Source organism: Schistocerca americana, chromosome 4, assembly GCF_021461395.2.
Source record: "Schistocerca americana isolate TAMUIC-IGC-003095 chromosome 4, iqSchAmer2.1, whole genome shotgun sequence".
NCBI lineage: Eukaryota > Metazoa > Arthropoda > Insecta > Orthoptera > Acrididae > Schistocerca > Schistocerca americana.
In genome coordinates this window covers 285,967,561-285,982,826 of record NC_060122.1, presented here as the reverse complement: position 1 = coordinate 285,982,826, position 15,266 = coordinate 285,967,561, and the positions used below count along the sequence as shown (strand labels likewise).

The 15,266-nt window shown below is 38.2% G+C and overlaps 1 protein-coding gene across 1 annotated transcript in view; it reads right to left on the bottom strand.

Annotated features, from left to right (window-relative positions):
* Positions 1–962: 962 nt before the first annotated feature.
* The window catches only part of LOC124613419 (calcium-activated chloride channel regulator 1-like), a 135,526-nt gene continuing 121,222 nt past the window's right edge, over positions 963–15,266 (bottom strand). The window contains exon 12 of the mRNA XM_047142121.1: positions 963–2,227. Coding sequence (XP_046998077.1) covers positions 1,569–2,227 — 659 coding nt within the window. The 3' untranslated portion in view covers positions 963–1,568. The remainder of the gene's footprint in view (positions 2,228–15,266) is intronic.

Genomic DNA, 15,266 nt, shown 5'->3' with positions numbered 1-15,266 from the left:
AACAATATTATGAAAAGGATAGATTTCTGAAAATATGAAGTAACTAAATAGAAAAAAAATTTACTCACCAAGTGGCAGGAGGAAAAAACGCACATAAAGGTGCTGAAATTTGCAAGCTTTTGGAGCCAGTGGCTCCTCCTTCTGGCAGAAAGGTTGAAGCAGAAGGAAGGAGGCAAAGGAAAATGACTAATGATCTTTGGGAAATGGGGAGAGATCAGAAAAGTCGCTCAGAAACGTGGGTCAGAAGAGACTTACTGGATGGGATGAGAAGTTTGGTGAAGGGAGGAGGTGAAAGGGAAATAGAGAAAGAGAAAAGGACTGGTGGGTGCGTTGGTGGAATGGAAGGCTGTGTTGTACTGGAGTGGGAGCATGGAAGGGGATATGTATGTGGAGAACTGGGACTAGCAAAGGATGAGGTCAGGGGGGTTACAGGAATGTAGGACACGTTTCTGGGAGAGCTCCCACCTGCGCATTTTGTAAAAAATGCAGGTGGGAACTCTCCCTGCAATGCATCCAATGTTCCTGTAACCTCCCTCATCTCAGCCTTTGCTAGTCCCTGTCCTCCCCTTACCTTTCCCCTTCCTTGCTCCCCAGTCCAACACAATACAGCCTTCCATTCCACCAATTCACACATTGGTTCTTTTCCACTTCTCTCCCTGCAATGCATCCAATGTTCCTGTAACCTCCCTCATCTCAGCCTTTGCTAGTCCCTGTCCTCCCCTTACCTTTCCCCTTCCTTGCTCCCCAGTCCAACACAATACAGCCTTCCATTCCACCAATTCACACATTGGTTCTTTTCCACTTCTCTACCCCCTTTCACTCCCCCCCCCCCCCCCCTTACTCCACTTAGCAGCCCTACCCACCACAGCCCTGGATGCTCCCACATGCAGCACTACACCTTCCCCCATTCCACCCTGCTGTTCCCCCTCTCAACCCCATGCCTCCTCCTTACCCCCACCACCAGATTGCGGCTCCACAATCAGGTTTAGTCCCAACCTAGTATGGCTCCAGTGGTCAGAAACAGTGGTCATGCGTGTGTAAGTCAAACTTGTGTGGATGTGTCTCTCCTACTTCAGAAGAAGCTCTTTTGGCCAAAAGCTCATCCCCTCTATATGAAGAACAGAATCTATCCTTTTTATAATATTGTTAATGTAAGCCAATATAAGTTATACGATTTTTTATTGTTTGTACATGATTAATATTCATTCCATAATTAATAAAATCTTCTGAGGACAATGTAATTTATGACATTACTTCAAGAGAATAGCAATACTTAAGAAATGATTCTCATTTACTTCTAAAAATAGGTTCTTAATCCTATTCTATTTAAATTCATTGTCCCAGTCATTACAGAGTTAAATTTAATGACAGTGCTAAAATTCATTGGAATAAAGAACTGTTTTATTATTCTAGGTATGTAGTTAATTGCTTTCAATACTGTACCATACACATACCATTACAATTTATAAGAAACAGTCATTCATAGTAAAATCTCTAGAGGATTGAGAACAAAAAAAGTCTTTATTTACTTTTGTTTATTTTTGTAGTAGTACAATTCAGATATTTTACTAATCTGTTGCTTCAGGCGAAACAGACTCAACTGATGTATATGTTACAAGATGGGACTTCCTTTGCTTATACTTAGCACGATATACATTGTAAGAATGAGAGACACAGACATTTCTTAGTTTGTTCCATTTCCTCAATATTAAAAGTCCACCTATAATAATCAACAAAATCACAAGCACAGTTATTAAGGGTACAAAGGGAAAGTTACTTGTTTCCTGAGTTTCGATTCCAGTCTGATTTCTTGATTTATTTGGCCACAATGTTTGGTCATTGATAGTTTCTGAAATAATGGTGCTACGGGGCATATCACTGATAGTAGTAACAGTGCTTTCCTCTGTACAACATGTATCACTAGTTTGGAAGAATGGTGTCTCTTCCACTGATGAGTTTTCTTTAGTGTCATTTATTGTTGGGCAATATATTTGAACAACATTTGACAGTGGACCTGACAAACCCTCCTCAACTTTGGCATACATAGAAAGACAGAGACAAGTATTGAAGGAAAGATAGGGTGTATAATTTAAAGCAAGGCATTCAGGTTTTCCAGAAGGATGTGTCAAAACTGGTGCAACAACTTCTGCAGTCCACACTGACAAATTGGTTTGAAACATATGAGGACATGACTCCATCCTTATATATTTAATCATGTATTTGTCAACTGCAACAACAAAGAAGAATAAATAATAGTATTATGTTACTGTTTACAGTAGTTACATAGTGAAATATAGAGGGATTTACAATTGCAGAAACAATTGTGGTATACATAGGACTAACAGAAAATTTACTGATAGAAATAAAATAAACATAAATGTAGTGTCTGTATTTCATTCCTTTAAAGGATGGCACATAACAGGGTGTTTCAAAAAGAACATATGTATTTTGAATGCCTATATTTGTTAAACTTTAAGACATATGAATATGAAACTTTACACACATATTTACGAACCTCTCAAGTTCAGATTACAGATGTTCAATGTGTACTCCATCAGCAACACAAACAATATCAAATTGATACTCAGATTCCTCCCATACTTGAGCAAGCATGTCCTTCGTCACTGATGTTATGGCAGTACGGATCCAGTTCTTCAACTCTTCCAAGTTCTGTGGGAGTGGTGGTACAGAAATGTTTTCTTTAACGAAACCCCACAGGAAGAAGCCACAGGGTGTCAAATCCGGTGACTGTGAGCCCGGCTGAGACATGCTAAGTCATCAGCTCCTTGATGACGAATCCAGTGGTTCTGTAGAGTTTCATTCAGATATGGGGGTGCCCTATCTTGGAAAATGAAGTTGTCTTTGTGCAACCTCAACAACAACCACTTTTGTAACATAGCGAGATACTGCTGACTGTTAACAGTGCTTCTACCAAAGAAGAATGGTCTGTAAACAGATGATTGGTATATCACAAAAACACAATGACTTTGGCCAAATCTCGTACATGTTCAGTTGCTGCATGTGGGTTCTGTAGGCCCCAAATGCGAACATAGTGTTTGTTTATCTGGCCACTAACATGGAACGTCACTTCATCACTGAACACAATGTGTTGTGTGAAAGTTTTATCAATGTCAATAGCATCAAGAATCTCATTACAAAATGCCACATGTTTGCGTTTGTCATCAGGAGGCAGAGCTTGTAACAGCTGTAATTTGTATGGCTTCATAACCAACTGACATCTCAAAACATGCCAAATTGTTGCTGTAGGCTGTTGTAACTCGTGACTGGCATGATGAGTTGATTTTGAAGGACTATATTCGAAGCAGTTTGAATTCAAGCAACATTTTCTTCAGGAACACAAGGGCGGCCAGGACTCTTTACTTTACATACACATCCTGTATCTAGAAACTGTTGATATCATCTGTGAATGTCCCACCCATTTGGAGGATCAATTTGCTACCTCAACCTGAAACATCTTTGCAGTGTAATCACAAAATTGCACTTCATAAACTTGAGAACACAAAATGATTTCTGGTGCAGAGTAGCCATTTTAACCATATGAAGGTTACCAAGCAAAACAGAAGACAACTGACATCCTACGGCTATTATATAAATTAGACTATGTATTTGTTTCTCCAATAGCCGAGCCGAGGTGCAGCAGTCGATAGTTTGGACAAAATAATACTCTGTTAATACGTATATTCTTTTTGAAACACCCTGTATATTACACTCTAAAATGGACACAAGTGTGTGATATGTGAGACCCACACATAGTTTCAAGATAGTAAATTACAACATTTTTTAACAAAACAGGAACTATTCATTAGGAAATACAGAGAGCCTTTGACTAACATTACAGCTCAGAAATATGCCTGTTGAAAGAATCGTGTCGACCATTATTTACCAAACTTAAAATATTAACTCTACCATCCTTATACAAATATGAGATTATTATATTTTTTTACACCAGACATGAATTATTTGAGGGAAACCATTTTGTCCATTCACATGATACCAGAAACAAAGAAAATTTTATGCTCCCCACCCACCACCTCAGACTGTATGCCCAGGGACCTCAATACATGGGAATGAAAATTTGTAATATATTAAAAGGGAACAAGTTGATGCAGATGAATTTAGGTTCACTTAAAAGAAAACTATATGAGGTACTGACACTGAAGTGTCAGTGGATGAATTCATGCAGGACAAACTGGAAATTTGAGCTGGGTACAATGTGTTATCCTTATAGTGCTGTTATTTATTATAGTGCTATTATTTATTAATGTAAAAATCATTGTAATTGTTTTATAAATTTTTGACATGTCTCCTGTACACAAACCAAATGGTTGGCAAATGTACGTCATGAGATGAATAAAACACAATTCACAATTCAATGTATAAAAAGTGTGTGAACACAATAGCATGAAGTTAAAATAAATCGATGAAATAACAAATGCACAACAGAAGCTTGTGAGACATGTATACAAGAGTTCAGCAAAACTGTTACAAATGAAGCATGTAACTGGGTGCCCAATTTTTATGTTATCAACAACAGTTTTTTTTTTTTTTTTTTTTCGTCCATGGTATTGCTGAGAGGGATTTCTTAGAATCATCACAAAACTTAAAGCTAAAATGTCTTGCAGCTGGAATAATATTTTACATAAGTTGCTAAAGGGATGCAGAAGAGAACAAATGAAGCCCGTTATACCTAATATATACTGTCCTCTGCCATGTAGAATTCCCTTATCTCTTGAAAATTACTGAATTTCTATCGGCATATAAGGAAGGAATAAAAACTCTCACTAAAAACTGCAGACCAATATCATTAACTTCAGAATATTTTAAGTAACTTGAGAAAGTAATATTAAAACAAGTAGAGGCATATTTAAAGGAATGTGATCAACTCAGCAATTTGCAGCAAGTTTTTAGGAAAGGAATATCTGCCGTGACAGCAGCAGCAACTTTTATATATGAAATATTAAACTATAGGGATAAGGGAGACATAGTAATAGAACTTCCCTGGATGTGAGTAAAGCTCTTGATACTATGGATCATTCCATTTTATTGCATAAATTACAAGAATGACTAAGGGATGAGAGTGATAGTTTTATAAGCAGTTATCACCTATTTCAGCACAGCAAACAGTGTGTTAAGCTAACACAGAGAATGAATGAACAGTTGCTAACAAGTGAGTCAACCAACAGGATACTTCAATGTGTTAAGCTGCAAGAAAGTATATTTTTCTGCTTCTTATATATGTTAATGATTTACTGAACACAAAAATTACAAATTCATAAGCTATCCAGATGACACATCTTTGTCACCTATGGCAATGATATACAAACTGCTGTCAACAGTAGTAAAATCAGTTGCAATATTCTGCCATCTTACTTTACTGTGAAGACAGTACAATGCAATTACTGCTTAACTCTATTCTAAATATAAATGTTACACCATTTACACCTACAATGGCATGCAGATAGACAAAGAGACACACATTTTTGTGAATAATTGGGGATGACTTGTCATGGAAGGAGCATACAGATCATATTTGAAAGATAGTAAAAATATCTATTTATCAAAACAGGTCTCAGCCTTCCTCAACCATGACAACTTAGGGAAAATATAATTTTCTTGATTGACAAATCTGCATCTGCTGCTAAAATGGCAGGTTATCAAGATTTAAGCAAGTCTGAACATGGCGTTATAGTCGGCGCACAAGCGATAGGACACAGTATCTCTGAAGTAGTGATGAAGTGGGGATTTTCCCATACCACCATTTCATTCCAAGAGACTTGGGCAATGCCAGCAGGACAATGCAACAATCCACACATCCAGAATTGATACAGAACACTCCAGGAACACTCACACTGGCCACCAAACTCACCAGACATGAACTTCATTGAGCATATCTGGGATGCCTTGCAACGTCCTGTTCAGAAGAGATCTCCAGCCCCTCGTACTCTGACGGATTTGTGGACAGCCCTGCAGGATTCATGATGTGAGTTCCCTCGAGCACTATTTCAGATATTATTCAAGTCCATGCCACATTACATTGTGGCACTTCTGTGTGCTCGCAGGTGCCCTACATGATATTAGGAAGGTGTACCAGCTTCTTTGGCTGTTCGGTGTATAATTGCAACACACTGATAAGGGGACATTTTCACAGAACTACCAGCAATAAAAAAGATGCAGACTGCAGTCCACATAAAATTTTACAATAGACTACAATCTGATTATAAGATAGTTTATTTGAACACCTTTACATAGAAGTTTCAAACTGTAATGTCGCCTTGTAAATTTGTTAGTGTATATAAGCAAAATTTGATTTTGTAACAGCAAACTGATAATTCCAGGCCTCACTTTTATATCAGTATATGTATTTATCATGCCCCAGTAAGAAAAGTACAATTGGAACAACATTGCATCTCATCATATTGTCATATTGTAATTACACTCAAGACCAAATCCGAAAGCTGGATTGTCACTGAAATACAACATTCAGCACTGAAAGAACGTTCATTAAGAACACCAACATAAAGCCAGAGCAGAATAAAACTCTTGGACAGAGAGTGCAGTTATTTATACAAACATTGAATATTCCAGGTTAAATACTGAGGCTGAAAAACAAAGAAGACAACATGTATCGAATATTCCAAATATACAAACATTACATTCATAAGACATTCCAGAATTCTTTCAGAAATGATAAATACGAAATAACAAATAGTTTCTGGTAATAAGGTTTGACCACTGAATCCCAGTACACCAGCTAGCGACGATAACCACTACGACATACTGATGGCATCAGAACGAATCTGCAGTGGTACATGTTGCTATAAAGCATAGCAACACATTTCACTTTCTTTAACTAAACCAATGAAAGATGTGCCTGTGAAAAATGTGACTTCAATTAGTACTAGTGTAAAGAGCATCTACTGTGTCCAAGTTTGTTGGAATTTATGTGCAGATGTGAGAAAGAAAAAGCAATGACAGATGTGTAACTTCGACTGGCCAGTGAAGGGTCACTTGCATGTTGCAGTCATGCTTTGGGGGTGCTCTGGACTCCAAAGAAGAAAGGGCCTGATGACAATGGTAAAGAACTAAAGAAAAATGAACATTGTTATATAGACACTAAGCTATGATATCTTGAGTTAAGCAGAAACTTATGGTTTTGGTCAAGCATTGAAGCATCATGAATGAACATGTTGTCTGAAGAGCTTTGTTAAATATCAATTGTTGTGAGTTGAGAACTTATCTGAATATAGAAGATTTACAGAAACCATGTTTTATGATTTTGTTGTGAGTTGTTTAAATGGAGAAGTTCTCTTATAGCCCTAACCTCTCTGCAATCAGAAAATAAGTCAGCAGTCAAATACATGTCACTGCATAGCAGGACCACAACATCAAGAGAAAAGAAGACGGCAGCCAGGAAATTCGGAAAAGAAGGTAACTGTTATCAAAGGGAGAGAGTAAAGACTTGGCATCTCGCAATATATCAATCACCTAAAATCAACTCACAAAAAGAAAAACACCTCACATGGCAATGTATGTAAACTGAAATTTTTATTTATTTATTTAGTGCCCATTTGATCACATTCATGATATTGGACTTGTCAAAGTACAAAACAATATAAAATTTTATATATTTACATTCATGTACAAAATAAAGTCACATATAACTAGTAATGTTTCACCACATCTAGTTGCTTTCTTATAAACATATCTTCATGATTGTAGTAACATAAATGGTTTGCTACTTGATTAGGCACAAGAAAATATAATTTTGTACATAGAGAAAATAAATGCATTGCTGAAAAATTACTGAAACATCTTGGCCAATTTTACTTAAGTATTAAATGCTGTAGTTAAATAGGCATAATAACCTGTAGATTTTCATATCCACATATATGGCTTGAAAAATACATAAATAATTAGACACATTAGTATATTAGTAAAAGGAGCTGAGTTTTATCTAGGAAGACTTGGATAATTATGAATTTTTGTTTAGAGAGATTATGAGGCAGAACCAACAGATCTGAGCAATATTGCAGATATTGAGTAATATTGTAGAAGCTGTTATTTGTTAGTATAGTTTTTAGTTGTTTTTTTAAAATGTGTTAGTGTTTGGTATGTTTTGAAGTTATCGGGTAATGCACTGTAGAGAATTTTTGTTTGGAAACTACACTGTTCTGATTTATTGATTTTCTGTATGCATCCCTATGATAGTCATCCTGTTCCTTATTTATGTATTTTTATTTATTTATTAGTGCCCCTATTATCACATTTGTGATATTGGGTTTGTCAAAGTACAAAAAAGTATAAAATATTATATATTTACATCATGTACAAAATCTTGTCATTTGTATCGACAGATCTTTATAACAAAACATTATTCTGCTCAATTAGATTACAAAATTATATATGTACCGTACATATAGATAAAATAAAAGCTAGCAAAACACCTTGGTTGATTTTACTAAAACTATTAAAGACCACTACTTCAATTAAATATGCACAGTAACATACTGCATAAAGGTGAGGTGCATAATTAGATACATACATGGATAAAAAAGTTTAGTTTTATCTAGGAATGGTTTGATAATTATGAATTTTTGTTTAGAGAGTTATGAAGCAGACCCACAGATTTGAGCAAAATTCCAGGTATTCATTAATGCTGTAGAAGCTGTTCTCTATTAGCAGTTGTTTTAGTTCTTTTTTAAATGTATTACTGTTTGGTATTTTTTGATGTTATATGGCAATGTAATGTAAAGAATTTTTGGTTTGTAAACAGCACTGTTCTGACATATAGATTTTATGTGCACATCCCTATGATAGTCATCCCTGTTCCATGTTTGGTAATTGTGGATCTCACTATTCAAAGCTGAAACTTGGTGGTTTTTAATGAAGCAGATACTTTCGAATATAAATATAGATGATAAAGTCATTATTTTTAGTTCCTTAAAGATACCTCTACATGATGCTCTGTAACAACATCACTTATTAATCTTATGACAAGTCCAAAAACTGATTGTTATATAGACAGCAAATAGATAAATACCTAAAGGACTAACCAGGGATATTAAACATATACAAAGAAGAACAACAATGTAGGAAAAAATTGATTGCTACTTACCATAAAGAAGACAAGTTAAGTTGCAGACAGGCACAATTAAAAGACATTTACAAGAAGCATTCAGCCACAGCCTTCATCAGCGAAAGAGAAACACACACCATTCATACACACAAGCATGTGTGCACACCTCATGCACACATGACCACCAGCTCTGGCAGCTGGGACCAGAATGCAACTACCACAAGGGACATGAGCAGCAATCTGCAGGGGGCATGGAAGGGGAAGGGAAAGTGACAGAAGTGTATGGGTTGGGGGAGAGGCAAACTCTGTATGCAGAATGTGCAGATTCTAGAATGCCAAGTGGCACAGCGTCAGGAGGTTGTGGGGCGGGGAGATAGTGAAAGATGGGCGAGTGAATTGGCATAAGGTGGGGGACGAAGTGTGGGAGACAAGAATGGGGAGGAGATGATAGGACAAAGGGGGTGAGGAGGGGGGTGGGGCTGCAAACCACAGTAAAGTGTTCCCATAGGGAATGTGAACACAAAATTAGAAAACTTACAGTGCACGAAGAGGCACTTCAACAGTCATTCTGAGGGCTATACGAGAGCATCAGTATTTAAACAACTCACTACAATATCACAGAACACAGTTTCGGTAGTGACATGGCTGCTTTCACAGGTGGCCCGGCCCTTGATGTGGTAGGGTAAACCTGTGACAGGACTGGAATAGGAAGTGCTCGGTGGGTGAATTGGACATGTCTTGCACCTGGCTCTTCCACTGGGGGTATAATCCTTGTGGCTAGGGATTGGGACTAAAATGTTGTAGAGATTGTGTGGGCAACAGAGTGCCACATTAGGGGGATGGAAGGATCTCAGGTAGGATGTCCCTCATTTCAGGTCATGATGGTAGGTAATCAAAGCCCTGGTGAAGGATGTGGTTCAATTGCTCCAGTGTGGGGTGGTACTGGGAAAGAAAGGAGAGACTCCTTTGTGGCTGGTTCTTGGATGTGGTGGGAGGATGGGGCTGTGAGGGGAAATGGCATGAGACTCGGTCTGGACTAGGTCTGGGAGATAGTGCCTGTCTGTCAAGGCGTTGGTGAGATCCTCAGTGTACTGAGCAAGGGAGTTCTTGTCACTGTAGATATGCTGTAGCCCGGGTGGCCAGGCTGTATGTGAGGGATTGTTTGGTGTGAAAGAGATGACAGCTGTCGAAAAGCAGTTACTCTTCGTGGTTGGTGGGTTTGATGTGGACAGTGAATGGAACCATCAGAGAGGAGGAGGTCAATATCTAGGGAGGTGGCATGCCTGCTTGAGGAAGCCCTGGTGAAGTGGATGGGAGAAAAGGTGTTGAGGTTGTGATGGAACAAATATTGGGAACCTTGGCCCTGAGTCCAGATCATGACGATGTCATCAATAAACCTGAACCAAACTAAGGTTTTGAGGTTTTGGGAGGCCCTAGATGGCCCATAAACATGTTGGCTTAGGAGGGTGTCGTGTGGGTGCCCTAATCTGTGCCACAGATTTGTTCGTATACCATCCCTTCAAAGGAGAATTAGTTGTGGGTTAGCATAAGGTTAGTAAGGTGTATGAGGAATGAGATAGTGGGTTTGAGTCTGAAGGACATTGGGAAAGGCAGTGTTCAACAGCACTAAGACCACAGGTGTGAGGGATGTTGGTGGATAGGGTGGTGGCGTCAACAGTGACAAGTAGTAATCATGGAGGTATAGGAGTGGGGATGGTGGAGAGTCAGTGAAGGGAGTAGTTGGTGTCTTTGACATGTGAGGCTAGATTATGGTTAATTGTTTGGAGGTGTTGGTGAATGATGGCCTAAATATTTTCAGTTGGGGAACAATAACCACCCATAATGGGGTATCCAGGTTTATAGGGTTTGTGGATTTTGGGGAGCATGTAGAAAGTGGGTGTGCAGGGTGTCATAGAGGTGAGGAGGGAAATTGATTTAGGGGAGACTTTCTGGGAAGGGCATAAGGCTTTGAGCAGGGATTGGAGGCTTGACTTCTGCTCCTCTCCTTTTTTGCTCCTTTTTTCCCCTACCATCTTGCCTGAAGGTGTGCCTGTTGGCATTCTAGTCTGCGCACATTCCGCCAGACAGCGTTCGCCTCCCCCCACCTGTACACTAATACTCCTTCCCCTTCCCCTTTCTTCCCCTTCCCCTTTCCTCCCTCCTCCAGATTTCTGCTTGCATCCCACATGATAGTTGCATTCCAGTCTGTGCTGCTGGAGTTGGCATTCATGTGTGCATGTGGTGTGCTTGCTTGTGTATGGATGGTGTGTGCTTCTCTTTTGCTGATGAAGGCTGTGGCCGAAAGCCATACGTACGCATCTTTTCATTGTGCCTGTCTGCAACTTAATGTGTCTTCTTTATGGTTAAGTAGCTATCTATCTTTTCCTGCATTGTTGATATCCCTACCTGGAGCTTCCATTGTTTGACATACAAAGAAGTGCTTTGGGAGATCATCACAGATATGACATAAAACTTGAACTGACAGACCCTTGAAAATGGACGCCAACTGTCCTATAAAAACGTGCTTACAGAGTTCCAAGAACCATGGTAAATTGAGGTCAGGAATGCATACAGTCCCTTACACATTGTTCCCACAGGGAATGTGAATACAAAATTAGAGTACTTACAGTGTACAAAGAGACATTTCAATGGTTGTTCCTCCCATACTCCACATATATGAATGCAATGGAGAGCGTGTCTAATATTTGATACTGTAGGGAGTACCCTCAAGCATGCAATTCATAGTGATTTGCAGAGTATGCACATAAATGTAGATTTAGTTGTCTTCCTGCCAAATCAAAAAGAGTCATCTATCACTTTCCACCCTCAATGGGGACTCATCTCAGATGAAAACGACCTGCAATTCATTGTACATGTTGAAGTGCTCACAGCAAGTGCTCTCTCATTAGATGAATCATAAGTGGTATACACACAGCTGTTAGCTTCACACATGTATCACCTTTACAAAGTATCCTGTGGTATTACTTTTCTTCTGGTTGCCATAAGGGCAACCTGTAGTTGAGGTTTGGTCAGAGTGCTTAATATCACTTATTCTTCACTGAGACTTTTGGATACTGTGATTAAAAATTGTTGGCACTGTCTTTGAGCAAGTGGATACTGTGATTAAAAATTGTTGGCACTGTCTTTGAGCAAGAGGAGTTCTATCATATCTGAGTCTGCTCTGCCCTGATCTATCAGTGTTCTTCCACTCACATAGCTCGAGTGCCCTCATACCCTCACTATAGTGAAATACTTTTTTGCAGCACTGATTCCATGGCAGCTTTCTCAATTTATGAGCAGTTGCTCTAAATTTTCCTAAGTTATTGTTGTTTTGGTGACTTTTCCCATAATTCACAGAAAACCAGCTTTATATAATATCAAAGATTTGTGTGAAGAAATTTACTTTTACAGACATGTAAAGAAAAGTGAGAGAAGCACCACTATGATGGAACCTAATGATAAAAAGTTTCTGGCCACTGCATTATTATCCTGAGTTGATAAAATCAATGACATGTGGCACACAACCTCATTAACAATGAAAAGAGCACCAGCTGGGCTAAGGCTAAGATGTCTTTTGCTCCTATGAGCTACAATGGAAATAAAATCAGTATGGTGCATTGTACAGTGACTAGACAAGTATTCCACCAATTTATGATATTAGCATGTGAAGAAAGCTTACTAACACCACAGATATAGTCACAGCTTCTAGAAAAAGTAACTGGGAGTACTAGGAATCTAAATTATAACACACTTACATATGGTTTAGAAGATTAATAGACCTGACAATGGTAATTTGCAGGAAAATCCTCCAGGTTCATGCACAATGATATAGTTTGAAAACTTTGGTAAAGACTCCTGAATTCCAGAACAACATTTTAATCCTAGTTGTAAATCCATTCCAATTAATAGTCACTCCAGATTTATAACTTAAACAGAGCTGTTCCATCCTACACCAATCTCACCAAGGATCACTTTGAAATGGCACTCTTAAAATTTAGTTGCATCAAACATTGTTTGGCAAGCATATCACTTTTAGAGCTTCAAGGCTTGATAACATGGACAGAAAGACAAAAAAATTGTCAGTGCTGTAGGTTAATTGTAGTATTAACTCAGAAATCAGGATTGGTCTGCTTTTGCAACAGTTATATGTTGTTCAGAGTGTATGTTAGAAAGTCATAACATCAGTACCAATTGTATGGTTACAGCACTTACATACGTTATGCAGTTGTCACTCATTCATATGGATTGGAACATAAAACTGACAGTACCAACAGCTTCAAAGATAAGCTTTTAATGAAACTAATATAAAGCTATTAAAATCTGGTAGTTAGAAAAATCAGTATTCATAATATGAAAGAAAGAAGTGCTTCTTACTATAGCAAACATGGAATTCCTTTCATCTGCCAATACGAACAACATGAGTAGGGCTGGCAGATGGAAACAGCGAAAAAAATTGAAAGGGAATCTGCCCTGAGGGTCTAACACAATAAATACATCTAATGTAACAGCAGAGTGTCACTAATCACCATCTCACTGTGCAGTGGAGCCCTTGAAAAGTTGGTTGATCTCATAATAAGGAGTTGACTGTTGCAGCTTATTTCCTTGTGTGTGTGTGTGTGTGTGTGTGTGTGTGTGTGTGTGTGTGTGTGTGTGTGTTTGTGTGGTGCCCAAAATTATCCATTATTGTATTAAATCTAACATTTGTCTCTTGATGCAGAATAAAAGTAAGATCCCACACTAATTTCTGTTATTAACAGCAACTATGAATAGAAAACTGGTTAAATGATTCCAGGCTAAGAATAGTTGAAAGCGTTACTATAAAACATAACTCAGCTATGAAGGAGGCTACTCACAAAAGTTATGTGATACATTATTGAATGCTGTTCATCAGGCCAGTAGTTTTACCAAACAGGGCTGACAGAAGCAATGTAAAAATTCAAACTAAATGCTATCCAATTTTATTCAATGTGATTGTCAGAAATTCTAGTAAGAAATGTGAAAAAAGGACCTACATCACGCCGGCTAGGGTGGCCGAGCGGTTCTAGGCGCTACAGTCTGGAACCGTGCGACCGCTACAGTCGCAGGTTCGAATCCTGCCTCGGGCATGGATGTGTGTGATGTCCTTAGGTTAGTTAGGTTTAAGTAGTTCTGAGTTCTAGGGGACTGATGACCTCAGAAGTTAAGTCCCATAGTGCTCAGAGCCATTTGAACCATTTTGAACCAACATCACAAAAGGGTTTGTTCTAAAATTCTGAGTGTCAGACTTACAAGAGGAATCACTTAACCCTACTGTTCTGTTTGCTTTTACTGTACAAATGTGCTGTATGGCTCAATATGACCTGTCATAATAATACGCTGCAAAAAACTTCTACTCACGCACAATTTTCTTACAGTTGTAATCCATTGATATTGTTGTGAAATTACAGTAAGTTGTTAATGACCATAGCGATGATAGTAATAGCAATAATAGTAATAATAATAATAATAATACACAGAACTTCACTAAAGAAAATTTAATATTTTAATATTCACGCTGGGTATATTAGGAACAACAGACATTTCCACCAAAAAGTCATCCTCAACAACTATCTGTCCATCTGCCCATATTATTTTCTTTCCTTCTTACTCATTGCAGTTTGGACACAAGTAGGTGATGTGCGTTTTGTATACATATTTATTACACTTTCCACACAACATATTTGTTTTATTGACATTGCTTGAAGGACAGAACTTGTAGCGTGCACATTTAGTAAAGATCCTTGTTGTTACTGATTTAGCCACACCTGCCACTCCTTCACTGTCTTGGATGTTCCTAACCATTCTCAAAGAATCTTCTGTTCTTGTAAAATGCTTCCTTGCTGCAGTGTCCTTGCAACCAAGTTCCTCCAAAAATATTCTCCTTCTAGTCAATTTTCTTGCATTCCAGTTAGTGTTAATCGAAGTCCACAAGACGTATGCGTTATAAGCACGAACATCAGGAATATTGTAGAAAACTGTCATGGGCCATCTATTGGTTTCTCATTTGCATGTATAAGTACCTTTTAGCTGATCAAGTGTGTCTATAGCCCTTTTTGGTTGAATTATAATCTAAAATTATTTTTGTCTTCTTATCAGCCCTGTCACTTATTTCCCTGCCAAGATGTAGAGTGCTCATTAGTACAACATTCTT